We start from the raw sequence: 16,118 nt of genomic DNA, 5'->3' as shown, positions 1-16,118 counted from the left end.
AATATAGTAATAAAGGTATTAGTAACAAAGAAATTCATATACTTGAGCTAACTTACCACTCTTCTTTTATACTGTCAAGATTATCTACTTCTTTCATTCTCCTTTGCCTTACTGTAAAATTAAAAAGAAAAGCGAAAGTTATCAATATAGTCCTTAAAAAAACTTATTTCTGTGTATATATTAATATTCCTTAAAATATAAGCTTACTTGTTATATAGCCCTAAGAAGAACTAGAAATCAAAAGATGCATTGCATTGGGCAAATCTGTTGCAAAAGACCTCTTTACTTGTTGAAAAGCAAAGACGACACCTTGAAGACTAAGGTGTGCCTGACCCAAGCCATACTGTTTTCAATCACCTCATGTGCATGCAAAAGCTGGACAATGAATAAGGAAGATGAAAGAAGAAGGGACACCTTTGAATTGTGGTACTGGTGAAGAATACTAATATGCCATGGACTGCCAAAAGAACAACAAATCTGTCTTGGAAGAAGTACAATCAGAATGTTTCTTAGAAGCAAGGATAGCGACACTACATCTCACATACTTAGGACATGTTATCAAGAGGGATCAGTCCCCGGAGAAGGACATCATGCTTGGTAAAGTAAAGGGTCAGCGAAAAAGAGGAACCCCTCAATAATATGGATTGACACAGTGGCTGCAACAGTAGGCTCAAGCATAACAACAACGTGAGGATGGCGCAGGACCGGGCAGTGTTTTGTTAAGTTGTGCACTGGGTCACTATGAGTAGGAACCAACTCGACGGCACCTAACACCACCACCGCCAACTAGAACGAAAGAAGGCCTGGTGGCGCAGTGGTTAAACACTCAGCTACTAACCAAAAGGTCAGAGGTTTGAACCCACTAGCCTGCTCTGAGGGAGAAAGACGGGGCAGTCTGCTACCATAAAGATTACAGCCTTGGAAACCCTATGAGGCAGTTCTACTCTGTCCTATGGGGTCACCACGAGTCCGAATCAACTCAACGGCAACAAGTTTTGTTTTTGTTTTATTTTTTTTAAGACTAAAAAGGTCTTAGGAACAAGCGACCAAACTGAAAGCTGTTATTTTTATCTACAAACTAAGGCAAAAGTAAAATATTTGGAGTTTGATAATTTTCTGGCAAAAGAATGATTTCCTAAAAATTATAATAAAAAAAATTTTAATGTGTCCTTTGGTTCAAAAGAAAATAAAATTGAACGAAATTTTTCACTCAATCTCTAATAAGTAACAAAATACCAAATCAGTACGAACCCCACCCTTATGATTCTTCAAAAAGCAAATTGACAAGATGCATCCACATGTTCTAAAAATATTTACACCTTTTAACCCTGATTTTCCATATTCCTGGGAATTTAAAACAACAGCAAATTAGGCTATGTATGCAAAAATGTCCATCACAACTATTATCTACTAGGAAAAACTGAAAGTAAACTACCTGTCCAAATAAGTCATGATACAGTTGCTTGATGGAGTAACATGTACCCCCTTAAAAATAATTACGAAGCAGTTATGTAGCCAAGTAGAAAAAGATACACATAAGTGAAAAATACAGGAAACAAAAACCATTTATACACTAGGAATGCAACTGAATCGAAATGCAATTGAATCCATATGGAAAAGAGAAGCAACAATAGTCATTACTGGAGAAACAAAATTGTGGATGGTTTTCTTTTTTTTCCTAGACTTTCTACAAAACTGTTTAACAGCTGTAACAAAAGTATGGTAAGAAATGAGCAAATAAATCAGTGTTAGAAATGATGCAGTGGTTAATTGCTTGGCTGCTAACAGAAAGGTGGACAGTTTGAGCCCACAAGCAGCTCTGAAGAACAAAGACCTAGGAATCTGTTCCCTTTAAGATTACAGCCTAGAAAATTCTATAGGCATAGTTCTACTCTGTCACGTGGGGTTGCCATGAGTGGAAAAATCAACTCGATGGCACCTAAAAAAAAAAAAACCTAAGAACAACAAAAATAATCCAAATTTCCTGTCTGCTGCAAGGACATGTAAGCCATGACACACTAGAGGCAATAAGCACACAGAAAATTCAGACCTTGGTTTCTAAATACTATTCTCCTATAAAAGTAACCATGGTTCCTTAGAGAAAAGGCTGATTCCAGGGCTAGGACAGAGAAAGAACAAGATGAACCTGAAAAAGCTTGTTGCTCCAGAAAGAATATGTTAAAAGAATGATGAGGATGTATCAAAAGATATCACAGCCACTCTGGAAGAGGCTCCACTGGCCAAATCTGGGACAAATGAACACTGAGACAAATAACGATACTAGTGGATTATAATCCACTGGATAAAATAAAAATCTGTGTGTCCATACTGAAAGAAAAAAAAAAAAGGCATTGGGAAATGATGGATTAGTCATGTGGAATCACTGTAACTAAGATAAATTCCAAATATATCTAAGATTTAAACTTTAAAAATAGATTTTAGGTATTAAAAGAATACATGGATAAATTTCTCTGTATCTGGAAGAAAGAAAACCTTCCTAACTATGTAGTAAGGGGAAAGACTACATATTTAACAGTGTAAGAATAAAAAATTTAGGAATACCTTATACAAAGTAAAAAGACAAATGAAAAACTAAGAAAAGTATTCAGAACTGACACTATAAATAAAAGGCTAATATATAAAGAACCTCAAAGACAGAGAAGAAAAAGGCCAACAATCAACAATAGGTAACAGATATGAACAGACTTCTCAGAAAAAAAAGGCCCTAAAGTATGAAAAAATGTCCATTCTTACTCCAAATAAGAGAAATTCAATTGAACTTACATTAAGACACCATTTCTCACCTATTAGACTGGTAAAAATTCAAAGTCTTAAAACATACTTTACTGCTGAGGCTTTGGGGAAATATTCTCATACATTTTTGGTGGAACTATAAAATGGTACAACTCCTGGGGAGGAGAATTTGACAATACTTAGCAAAATTATATATGCATTTATCTAGTAATTCCACATCCAGAAATCTAACCCAATGATACTTTAGCAAAAATATGAAAAGGTGAATGAGCAAATTTATTCACTGAAGCACTACTTACAGCATTCCTTATAATAAACTAACTTAAAAAAAAAATTACAGCATTCCATATAATAAACTAACTTAGAACTAAAAAACTCAGTGCCATCGAAAACCTGCAACAAATTCAAACATCTACCAAGACGGGACATGTTGAATAAACTATAGTAAATTCACACAACGGAAACAGCAGTAAAAAAGAATTTTATACTGTTAATTAATATACTAAGTCGGAATCAACTTCACAGCACACAACAATTAAGTGAAAAAAGGCAAGATGAAGAAGAATGCGTATGAAATGCTACTATTTATCTAAGAAGGGGTCGACATAAATACGTATACTAGTTTATATTAGAAAAGAAAGAGTAAACAAACAAAAAAAAAAGTTTCCTATAGGCTAGATTTTAGGAGAGAGAGAAAAGAGAGAAGGGGTCAAACACAATATACGTACATACATATGTATGTGTGTATGTGTGTGTATTATATACACACACATACACACATACATATGTATGTACGTATATGGAGCCCTGGTGGCGTAATGGTTAAAAGCTATGGCTGCTACCCAAAAGGTCAGCAGTTCAAATCTACCAGCTGCTCCCTGGAAACCCTACAAGGCAGTTCTACTCTGTCCCACAGGGTCACTATAAGTTGGAATCAATTTGACGACAATGGGTTTGATTTTTGTAGATCAACTTTGGAATCATGCAAATATTTCACACTGTAATTAAACACAGTTTTTTTTTTTTTTGGTTTGTCTTTAATCCCTAAAAATTCAAAGTAAAAACGAAATAAATGAACTGAATTGACTATCAAGTTGGTGGCACAACTATATAGAGAGTAATCAATTTAAATAACTTTAAAAAAGTAATTTGTATATCCTAGTGAGACATACTCTACAGGGAAAAAATACAGATGGTAATGCTATATTGATACTGTTTTTATGAAACTATGGTATAAGAGGTAACCCTGGTGGTGTAGTGGTTAAATGCTATGGCTGCTAACCAACAGGCTGGCACTTCAAATCCACCAGGCGCTCCTTGGAAACTCTATGGGGCAGTTCTACTGTCTTATAGGGTCGCTATACGTTGGAATTGACCGGACGGCAATGGGTTTGGTTGGGTTTTATGGTATAAGAATAAAGCAGTGGATCTCAATCATGGAGCAACTGAGCCCCTCAGGGGACATTTGGCAATGTCTGGAGATGTTTTTGGTTGTCACAACTGGAGTAGGGATGGGGAAGGGTATGCTACTGGCATCTACTGGGAGAGGTCAGGGACACTGATGAACATTCTATAATGCCCAAAACAGCTTCCACAAGAAAGAATTACCTGGCCCAAAATGTCAATAGTGCTGAGGCTGAGATATCCTAGGATAAAACAAAAAAAGTCTCATGTTGTTAAAAATCAACATTTTTTCAGAATAACAATAAAGAGATACAAATATAAAAATCAAAGAAGCCAAGTAAAACTCCTGCAATCCTAAATTTAAATTGGAAGTATCAGTGAACTCATACTGTATTTTCTCTTAAAAAAAAAAATTAGCTCTGTCCACCAAAAAGGCCTAAAAGCAATAAGCAATTATTAACAACGAGCACTCCTAGTGCCTAGCTTTGTGGTCTCTAAATACCATTTTCCACAAAAAGGAATCAAGGTTTCTTGAAGAAATGGCTGATACTCAAGGTCTAGGGAGAGAAATGTATAATTTGTGCCTGGAATATCTTGACATTTTGGGTTAGTGTCAAAAGAATTCAGAAGTCAATTCGAAGAGTCTCCGAGAGGCAAAAAATGGAACTGAAGAACAACTACAATCAATGGAAATACGTAAAACATGAACTCATAATGATACCCATTAAAAAAAGAAAAACTCACTGGCCATCTGTCAAGAATAGAGCACAGAGGAACACGATCAGATGATATCACAGGGATGCAATCAACAAAATCCAGAATGTGGGAAATCCTTGGAGATGGAAATAGATTTTAAAAATACTTAAGTGACTAACTGCAATATATGGACCATATTTGGATTCTGGTTTAAACCAACAGCAGAAATATGGGCATGACTTGATGATTAATGAAGCTGGGTAATGAGTATACATACTAGTGTTATATTCATTTTTGTATGTGTTTAGAAATTTTCAAAACAAAAATTGGGAGTAAAAAATTCTACCTTAAAAAATATATACATCTAGAGTCCTATGCTATCATTTCATTGTTGTTGTTTGGTGCCGTTGAGTCAGTCCCAACTCATAACGACCCTATGTACCATAAAAAAAAAAACAAAAAAAAAACACTGCCCAGTCCTTCACCATGCTCACAATCATTGTTGTTATGCTTGAACCCATTGTGGCAGCCACTGTGTCAATCCATCTTGTCGAGGGTCTTCCTCTTTTTCGCTGACCCTCCACCTTACCGAGCATGATGTCCTTCTCCAGAGACTGATCCCTCCTGACATGTCCAAAGTATGTGAGAACAGTCTCACCATCCTTGCTTCTAAGGAGCTTTCTGGTCGTACTACTTCCAAGACAGATTTGTTCATTCCTTTGGCAGTCCGAGGTATATTCAATATTCTTTGGCAACACCACAATTCAAAGGCGTCAATTCTTCTTTGGTCTTCCTTATTCATTGTTCAGCTTTCACATGCATATAATGCGACTGAAAATACAATGACTTGGGTAAGGTGCACCTTCGTCCTCAAGGTGACATCTTTGCTTTGCAACACTTTAAAAGGGTCCTTTGCCACAGATATGCCCAACGCAATGCTCTTTTGATTTCTTGACTGCTGCTTCCACGGGTATTGACTGTGGATCCAAGTAAAATGAAATCCTTGACAACCTCAAACATAATGTTTCCTTATTGGTTCTGTTGTGAGGATTTTTGTTTTCCTTATGTTGAGGTGTAATACATACTGAAGGTTGTGGTCTTTGATCTTCATCAGTAAGTGCTTCAAGTCCTCTTCACTTTCAGCAAACAAGGTTGTGTCATCTGCATAACCCAGGTTGCTAATGAGTCTTCCTCCAATCCTGATGCCCCATTCTTAATACAGTCCAGCTTCTCTGATTATTTGCTCAGCATACAGATTGAATAGGTATGGTGAAAGGATACAACCCTGACACACACCTTTCCTGACTTGAAACCAATCAGTATCCCCTTGTTCTGTCTAAACAACCGCCTCTTAATCCATGTACGGGTTCCTTATGAGCACAATTAAATGTTCTGGAATTCCTATTCTTCACCATGTTACGCATACTTCGTTATGATTCACACAGTTGAATGCCTTTGCATAGTCAATAAAACACAGGAAACCTTCTGGTATTCTCTGCTTTCAGCCAGGATCCATTTGACATCAGCAATGATATCCTTGGTTCCACGTCCTCTTCTGAACCCGGCCTGAATTTCTGGCGGCCCCACTGATATACTGCTGCAGCAGCTTTTTAATGGTCTTCAGCAATATTTTGCTTGCGTGTGATATTAATGATATTGTTCAATAATTTCTGCATTTGGTTGGCTCACCTTTCTTGGGAATAGGCATAAATATGGATCTTTTCCACCTGGCTGGCCAGGTAGCTGTCTTCCAAATGTCTTGGCATAAATAAGTAAGCACTTCCAGCACGGCATCCGTTTGTTGAAACACTTCAATTGATATTCCATCAATTCCTGGGACCTTGTTTTTTGCCAATGCCTTCAGTGCAGCTTGGACTTTTTCCTTCAGTACCATCGGTTCCTGATCATATGCTACCACTTGGAATGGCTGAACATCAACCAATTCTCATTTGGTATAATGACTCTGCATATTCCTTCCATCTTCTTTTGATGCTTCCTGCATTGTTCAGTATTTTCCCTATCCTTCACTATTGTAACTTGAGGCTTGAATTTTTTTCTTCAGTTCTTTCAGTTTGAGAAATACAGAGCATATTCCTCGCTTTTGGTTTTTTATCTCTAGCTCTCTGCACATGTCATCATAATACTTTACTTTGTCTTCTCGAGCTGCCCTTTGAAATCTTCTGTTGTTTTACTTCATCATTTCTTCCTTTTGCCTTAGCTGTTTGATGCTCAAGAGCAAATTTCAGAGTCTCTTCTGACATCCATTTTGGTCTTTATTTTCTGTCTTTTCAATGACCTCTTGCTTTCTTCATGTATGATGTCCTTGATGTCATTCCACAACTTGTCTGGTCTTCGGTCATTAGCATTCAACATGTCAAATCTATTTTTAAGATGGTCTCTAAATTCAGGTGGGACAAAGAAATAATTTAAACAGAGAAGAAAACATTCTTTGATGGTTACGAGAAGGGGGGAGGGAGAGTGGGAGAGGGGTATTCACTAATTAGATAGTAGATAAGAACTACTTTAAGTGACGGGAAAGACAACACACAATATAGGTGAGGTCAGCACAACTGGACTAAACCAAGGGCAAAGAAGCTTCCTGAATAAACTGAATGCTTCGAAGCCCAGTATAGCAGGGGCAGGGGTTTGGGGACCATGGTTTCAGGGGACATCTAAGTCAACTGGCATAATAAAATCTATTAAGAAAACATTCTGCATCCCACTTTGGAGGGTGGCGTCTGGGGTCTTAAACACTAGCAAGCGGCCACCTAAGATGCATCATTTGGTCTCAACCCACCTGGATCAAAGGAGAATGAACACCAAGGACACAAGGTAATTACGAGCCCAAGAGACGGAAAGGGGCACATAAACCAGAGACTACGCCAGCCTGAGACCAGAAGAACTAGATGGTGCCTGGCTACAACCGAAGACTGCCCTGACAGGGAACACAACAGACAACCCCTGAAGGAGCCAGAGAGCAGTGGGATGCAGACCCTAAATTCTCATAAAAAGGCCAGACTTAGGATTGGACTGGACAATGGGTTGGAGAGGGATGCTGCTGAGGAGTGAGCTTCTTGGATCAGGTGGACACTTGAGACTATGCTGCCATCTCCTGCCTGGTGGGGACATGAGAGGGTAGAGGGGGTTAGAAGCCGGTGAAATGGACACGAAAAGAGAGAGTGGAGGGAGAGAGCGGGCTGTCTCACTGGGGGGAGAGCAACTGGGAGTATATAGCAAGGTTTATATAAGTTTTTGTGTGAGAGACTGACTTGATTTGTAAACTTTCACTTAAAGCACAATAAAAATTATTAAAAAAAAAAGACCAGACTTAATGGTCTGACTGAGACTCGAAGGACCCCAGTGGTCATGGCCCCTAGACCTTCTGTTGGCCCAGGAGACAGAAACCATTCCCAAAGCCAACTCTTCAGACAGGGATTTGACTGGACAATGGGTTGGAGAGGGATGCTGGTGAGGAGTGAGCTTCTTGGATCAGGTGGACACTTGAGACAATGCTGGCATCTCCTGCCTGGAGGGGAGATGAGAGGGTAGAGGGGGTTAGAAGCTGGCAAGATGGACACGAAAAGAGGGAGTAGCTGGAGGGAGCAGGCTGTCTCATTACGGGAGAGCAACTGGGAGTATGTAACAAGATATATGTACGTTTTTGTGTGAAAGACTGACTTGATTTGTAAACTTTCACTTAAAGCACAATAAAAAAATTTTTTTTTAATTCAGGTGGGATATACTCAAGGTCATACTTTGGATCTCATGGACTTGTTCTAATTTTCTTCAGTTTTGACTTGAACTTGCATATGAGCAACTGATGTTCTGTTCCACAGTCAGCCACTGGCCTTGTTCTCACTGATGATATTGAGCTTTTCCATCGTCTCTTTCCACAGATGCAGTGGATTTGATTCCTGTGTATTCCATCTGGCAAGGTTCATGTGTATGGTCACCGTGTATACTGGTAAAAAAAAAGGTACTTGCAATGAAGAATTTGATCTTGCAAAATTCGATCATGCGCTTTCCGGCGTCGTTTCTATCACCAAGGTTGTATTTTCCAACTACTGATCCTTCTTGTTTCCAACTTTTGCATTCTAATCACCAGTAATTATCAATGCATACTGACTGCATGTTCAATCAATTTCAGACTGCAGAAGCTCGTAAAAATCTTCAGTTTCTTCATCTTTGGCCTTAGTGGTTGGTGGGCAAATCTGAATAATAGTCATATTCACTGGTCTTCCTTATAAAAAAAAAAAAAAAAAAATCTTCCTTATAGGCGTATGGATATTATCCTATTACTGACAGTGTTGTACTTTAGGATAGACCTTGAAATGTTCTTTTTGACAATTAATGCAACAGCATTCCTCTTCAAGTTGTCATTCCTGGGATAGTAGACCATATGATTGTTCAATTCAGAATGGCCAATACCAGTCCATTTCGGCTCACTAACACCTAGGATATTGATGTTTATGTGTTCCATTTCATTTTTGAAGATTTCTAATTTTCCTAGATTTATACTTCGTACATTCCATGTTCCAATTATTGGTGGATGTTTGCAGCTGTCTCTTCTCATTTTGAGTCATGCCACATCAGCACATGAAAGTCCCGAAAGCTTGACTCCAATCACATCATTAAGGTTGACTCTACTTTGAGGAGGCAGCTCTTCCCCGGTCGTCTTTTGAGTGCCTTCCAACCTGGGGGGCTCATCTTCTGACGCTGTATCAGACAACGTCCCATTGCTATGCATAAAGTTTTCACTGCTGATTCTTTTCCGAAGTAGACTGCTGGGTCCTTCTTCCCAGTCTGTCTTAGTCTGAAAGCTCAGAGTCACCACGGGTGACTCTGCTGGTATCCGAATACCAGTGGCATAGCTTACAGCGTCACAGCAACATGCAAGACCCCACACTAGAACAAACTGACAGACACGTGAGTGATCATTTCATTAGCTTTTTAAAAGGCAGTGCTTTTGCTCTACCAGAAAATTACTCTTAATAATAATACACGAATGGCACTAATTTCACAGACTTAGATCCTCATTAAAAATAATATGCCTCTGTAAAAAAAAAAAGTGCCTCTTAACCCACAATTATAAATTTGAAGCTGTGAAATCATATTTAAAGTCATGAATATGAGAAGTAGATTACGTCTAGAGAATAAAGATAAATTTGTAAAATACACAACTAAAAGAACTTCTTAAAACTAACTAATTAGGCTGACTTGTTTGAAAGCAATGTGGGCACAGACAGAAACATTAGAAGTCAAACACAGTACACAGTTAAGAAACAATAAAATCTAAAGCCCAAAATGTGGAGAACAATCCAGTCCTCATATTCCCACTCCTTCATCTCCTCATCCTCATTACCACCCCACCTCCCACGCTCCCCAGCACTCTCTCTGCCCCTAGCCACCCAGAGCTAGGTCAGAATTCACAAGTTAAAAAGGACAAAGGCTACCTTACTTAAGGTAAAACTAGGTCCTTTACTCCACACACAGACGACAGTTATGATGTGCCTATGAAAATTATCTGTTGTCAAAATACGAGTTATGAAAAATCAGAGTCTGTTCTATTTAATTTGGTCACTTAATTAAGAAAGCAAAATCAAACTGAGTATAGAGGAAAGGCGAAAAAATCATTGACTTTTTAATGTTTTAAAATTAAATATGCTTTTAAAAAGTCAAATTGCAGTGCTTTATTTAATAAACTTGTATAAATTAGTTTTAATTTTAAAAAGTCACCCCAGAACAGGGATTAGAAGTTCTATTTATATATGCTTGAAGCAATATCGTTCTGTAATATTTTTAGGGAAGTGTTATAATTAGGTCATGACAAGCTGTTTAATATCGAAGTCCCAGAGGCTATTCTACAGACTTAAAAAAAAAAAAAAAAAACTCAAAAGGAGACAAATGGATTTAGATGCTTCTGCAAAGCATTAAAAATATCTCAACGCTCAAACAGGCTCTATCTGGTAAGAACATGTTTCTGAAATCCCCTCTGGAGCGTATGTACACAGAAAGCAAATATTGTTTTCATTAAACATTGAATATAAAACTGATAGTGGACTTTTTCTTAGGGGAGTGACTGTACAACACAGGGTGGGAGATAACACTGTCAACAACATCCCCAGCTGTAACTTCAGACTCTACCTTTTAGCTAAGAATGGAATGCAATAATAAATTAGATATGTCTATTGTCTCAAGTGTGCATTTTGTACTTCTGAAGACTTCTTAATCCTGTCCGCATTTCTCTTCAAAATTATTTTCTAGACTTAAAAAAAAAAAAAATGAACCAAACCAAAAAACCTGTTGCCGTCAAGTAGATTCCAATTCACGGCAATCCTATCCGACAGAGTAGAACTGTCCCATGGGGTTTTCAAGGTTGTAATCTTTGTTACGGAGCCCTGGTGGCACAGTAGTTAAGAGCTACAGCTGCTAACCAAAAGGTCAGCATTTCGAATTCACCAGCTACTCCTTGGAAACCCTTTGGGGCAGTTCTACTCTGTCCTACAGGGTCACAACGAGTCGGAATCAACTGGCTGGCAGCAGGTTTGGTTTGGTTTAATCTTTACTACAGAAGCAGACCGCAGCATTTTTCTCCTACAGATTGAAATGCTAACATCTTGGTTAACAGCCTCGCCCTTTTCATTCAACGTATGTTGTCCTTGTTGTTAGCTGCCATGGAGTCAGCCTCTGACTCATGGACCTCATGCCAAATGGGATCAGACTATTGTGATCAGGGTTTTCATTGGCTGATTTTCAGAAGTAGATTGCCAGGCTTTTATTCCTAGTCTGTCTTAGTCTAGAAGCTCAACTGAAATCGGTTCAGCGTCATAGCAACACGCAAGCCTCCAATGACAGATGAGCAGTGGCTATCAAAGAACATTAGTCAATATTTATTAAATGTAAGGCAATGGATTTACAGAGCAATAAATCATATAAGTGTAAAAAGATTTTTTTATAATACCAAAAAATGTTATTTTAAAAGGATTATATAATTAAATGAACTATACACTTTAAGAAAACCCTGGTGGTATAGTGGTTAATAGCCATGGCTGCTAGCCAAAAGGTCAGCAGTTTGAGTCCACCAGGCACTCCATGGAAACCCTTTGGGGGAGTTCTACTCTGTTCCAGAGGATCACTATGAGTCGAAATCAGCTCAACGGCAATGGGTTTGGATTTTTTGGTATGTAGTTTAAAAATGCAGCCATTAAAAATGATGGTTAGACCCATGACTGCCCTGACAGGGAACACAACAGAGAACCCCTGAGGGAGCAGGAGAGCAGTGGGATGCAAATCTCAAATTCTCGTAAAAAGACGAGACTTAATGGTCTGACTGAGACTAGAACAACCCCAGAGGTCATGGTCCCCAGACCTTCTATTAGCCCAAGACCGGAACCATTCCCAAAGCCAACTCTTCAGACAGGGATTGGACTGGACTATAGGATAGAAAATAATACTGGTGAGGAGTGAGCTTCTTGGATCAAGCAGACACATGAGACTACGTGGGCAGCTCCTGTCTGGAGGGGAGATAAGGAGGCAGAGGGGGTCAGAAGCTCGCTGAATGGACACGAAAATAGAGGATGGAGAGAAGCAGTGTGTTGTCTCAGTAGGAGGAGAGCAATCAGGAGTATGTAGCAAGGTGTATATAAATTTTTGTATGAGAGATTGACTTGATTTGTAAACTTTCACTTAAAGCACAATAAAAAAAAGCACACTAAAAATTAAAAAGAAAAAAAAAGATGGTTAGATACAAGGTACCATCAGTGTTCTTTTGGGTTTGCAGACAACAGGTTTGGTTTGGAGGTTTAATTATTACATTATTAAATAAATATAATCATACCATCCATAGACCAAAGGAAAAAAAATGACGGTATATATTTCCACTCATTGGTAGAAAAAAAAGGAGTGAAAACCATTAGGAGTAATGTACTATAAAAAAGAAAATAATTAGAAGGACGACTTGAAGGGAGGAGGAGGTATAAAAGAGCAAAAAGTCTCAGGAGATGGTAAAACATACACATCGTTCAAAAACATAGACACAAGCAGAAGAAACAGCTATGAGTTCAAAGTAGGTGCCTGTTAGGAAAGGCAGTGGGAGAATTTCTTAATTTTAAGCATTCTAGCACTATTCGCCTTTTAAACCATGTGCAGGTACTATTTTAATAAAAATAATTTTAAAATGAGAAAAAAACTATAAATATATTCAGAAAACCAGAATTCCATGCCCACAAATTTTTTCTTCCAACAATACTTTCTTCAAATTTCATATTTCTAAAACAATATAATTGCTTCCCTTTAAAAGTGTCTCAATATTTCAAACATACACAAAAGGATAGAGAAAAATATAAATATCAATCTTAACCACTGAGATTTAACAAATGTTTAGTTTTATTTGCTTCTTTATTTGAGAAATAAAGTACTATACAGCTGAATACTACTTCATTTAAAAACATTTATTAAATGTTATGCTTTAAATATGCGTACCTTATTGTACACCAGTTATGCATAAATAAAGCTGTTAAAATATTTTCAACTATGTATTTATTCAGCGCCAGTGGCACAGTGGTTAAGAACTCAGCTGCTAACAAATGGTTGGCAGTGTGAATCCACCAGCCGCTGCTTGGAAATCCTATGGGGCAGTTCTACTCTGTCTTACAGGGTCACTGTGAGTTAGAATCGACTCAATGGCAACAGGTTTGGTTTTCTGGTTTGCTATATACCAGGCATAGTTCTAGGTGCTTGGGACAGGTTACTGAACAAAACAGACAAGGATCCCAGCCCTCATGGACATTACCTTTTGTGGTGGGGCTGTTTGTTTTTCATGTGACAGTTCTCCAATATTATTTTCAACTAATCTAAAAGAATCCCTTAGTTTACATATGTTTACTGTCTCATAAACATAACATGTTCATTCTACCTCTGTTTCTTTGTTCGCATCATCATCCTTCTAGGCATTTGAATCCTAACCATCCTTCGAGTCCCAGCTCAAGATCCATTTCTTATAAAGGTGAAACTTCAGTGCTCCAACCCCCTCCTAAAGTATTCAGGGTCTTTATTCAAATCTTATTGTCTGATATTTAAAATTGTTTCCTAGGTCTTTTAGCTCTCTCAACTAGATCCAAGATTCCTGCTTCTTCCATAAATTCAAACCCAGTGCCATCGATAGTGCCTATCAAGTGCAAAGCATACAGGAACCACCTGTAAAGTATTCCACTGTGTCCATAAACAGGCTCTTGTTCTCTGGCAAATCACTAATAATTTCTTCATAATTTTTTAGGTATAAGCTACTGAAAGATTGGGTTTCTCTCTCTCTCTTTCTCTGGATATTTATGACAGCAGAATAAAGAAAAAACAAACCTTGAATTCAAACTGACTTGTACTGGAATCTTCACCATATCACTTTTGAGCTAGGTGACTCCTGCATGTTATTTAACTTTTCCAGCCCTAGCTGCCTAATCTGTAAAATGGAAAAAATTATCCTCCTCACATGGTTGTTTTGAGGATTAAAGGAGGTACTGAGAATATAACAGTATTGTGCCTCTTTCTCTTTTTTCCAACCCTCTGTCATAGTCTCTGTTACAGGGATTGGTAAAAGACACTTCGGACTTAATCTTAAAATTTTTAATGGGGACATGGCTAAGAAATTTCACTTTTTATTTCACTAATTAAACTTTTCAAAACATTCATATACTTATTAAACCTCTGACCAATACGTACAAGGCAATGTTTTAGAACTAAGAATAGAAGCGTAAATACGACAGACAAGGTCATTACTATTATGGAAGTTAGGGACTAAAAAGGACAAATATACTGAGTTACTAACTGCAAACACAGCATAGAATTATGATGTCAAAATTCATTCTGACATGGACACAAAGTCACTATGATTTTAGGTATTTCCTATCATTAATAATATGCAAATAAGCCAAGTAAAATTTATTTATATCAACTGAGCAAGCTTCTACAAATGTATCACAGTTACATAAAATGAATGAACCTAAACTGTGTACTGTCTGTAGAGAATGCCGTCTGACAAACATCCAAGCTACCAACATGAAACTGGACATCAGAATGAGCAGACAAACAGAATTTCCTACATTGTACTTCAGCCTACTTCCAATTAGTACCACCACCATCTTACAAATTGGTAGGTCGCAGTTTACTAAACACCTTTCAAAATGTTATCCCTTTTACTCCCAAATAAAATCAGTCAAGAGACAGAGTAAATTGAGCTCTATGGAATATAGCCACTAAAAAGAAAATCCACTCAAAATAGATTTAGACTACTAAGAAATATAGTCTTTTAAATGCATATATTAGAATTTGAGTAGGAAAGAATCTGCATATTATTTTTACTTATTTTATAAGCATGTACTCCAGCCCTCATGGGGGAGTATAGGTTTGTAGTATTTTTTTTTATCATTATACAACTGGGCATGTGACTCCTTTTATATAGAAGCTTTTCTATAGAAGATGTCCCATGAATGGTATCAGGCCTATAAGCCTTCAAGAGCAATCTAACTAAGGCAGCATCAGAACCAAATACTTAAAAGAACGTTTCTTTGTATATTTTGTGAATTCTGGTCTATTAAACACTAAGTGATAGAAAATAAGATCATTTGGAAAGTTTTAGCTTTTCTTATCTATGCTCAGGGAGCCCTGGTGGCACAGTGGTTAAGCATTCGGCTGCTAACTGAAAGGTTGGTGGTTTGAACCTACCACCTGCTCCGTGGGAGAAAGATGTGGCAGTCTGCTTCAGTAAAAATTTACAGCCTTGTAAACTCTATGGGTAGTTCAACTCTGTCCCATACGGTCACTATGAGTCGGAATTGACTTGATGGTAATGGGTTTGGTTTTGGGTAACCATGCTCTGGGTAACAAAGAAAATGTCTTCTTCTGTCCTCTTCTATGAAAAAAATGGTAAATGAGGGAGCTTTACACTTCTAAGGACCAAAGTGAGGAGTCCTGCTGGTGCAGTGGTTAAATTCTCAGCTGCTAACTAAAAGGTTGGCAGTTCCAACCCACCAGCCTCCTGGTGGGAGAAAGATGTGGCAGTCTGCTCCAGTAAAAACTTCAGCTTTGGAAACCCTGTGGGACAGTTCTACTTTGTCCTATATGGTTGCTATGAGTCAGAATCAACTCAATGGCAATGGGTAAGGACCAAAATAGGCAGATGACACAATCTTCCTTGCCAAGAACGAAGACTACTTGAAGCACTGACTGACGAAGGTCAAAGAGTACAGCTTTCAGCATGCATTATGCCTGAA

The 16,118-nt window shown here is 37.9% G+C and overlaps 1 protein-coding gene across 2 annotated transcripts in view; it reads right to left on the bottom strand.

The window, feature by feature from the left end:
* Positions 1-16,118, bottom strand: part of UBXN2A (UBX domain protein 2A) — a 67,388-nt gene that overhangs the window by 36,425 nt on the left and 14,845 nt on the right. For both annotated transcript variants that reach the window (XM_049903107.1, XM_049903108.1), the window contains exon 2: positions 57-111. In XM_049903107.1, the coding sequence (XP_049759064.1) occupies positions 57-111 (55 nt within the window). The remainder of the gene's footprint in view (positions 1-56; positions 112-16,118) is intronic.

This window comes from Elephas maximus, chromosome 12 (assembly GCF_024166365.1).
Source record: "Elephas maximus indicus isolate mEleMax1 chromosome 12, mEleMax1 primary haplotype, whole genome shotgun sequence".
Classification (NCBI taxonomy): domain Eukaryota; kingdom Metazoa; phylum Chordata; class Mammalia; order Proboscidea; family Elephantidae; genus Elephas; species Elephas maximus.
The sequence above is the reverse complement of the archived record's forward strand: the minus strand, read 5'-3'. Positions and strand labels throughout refer to the sequence as shown.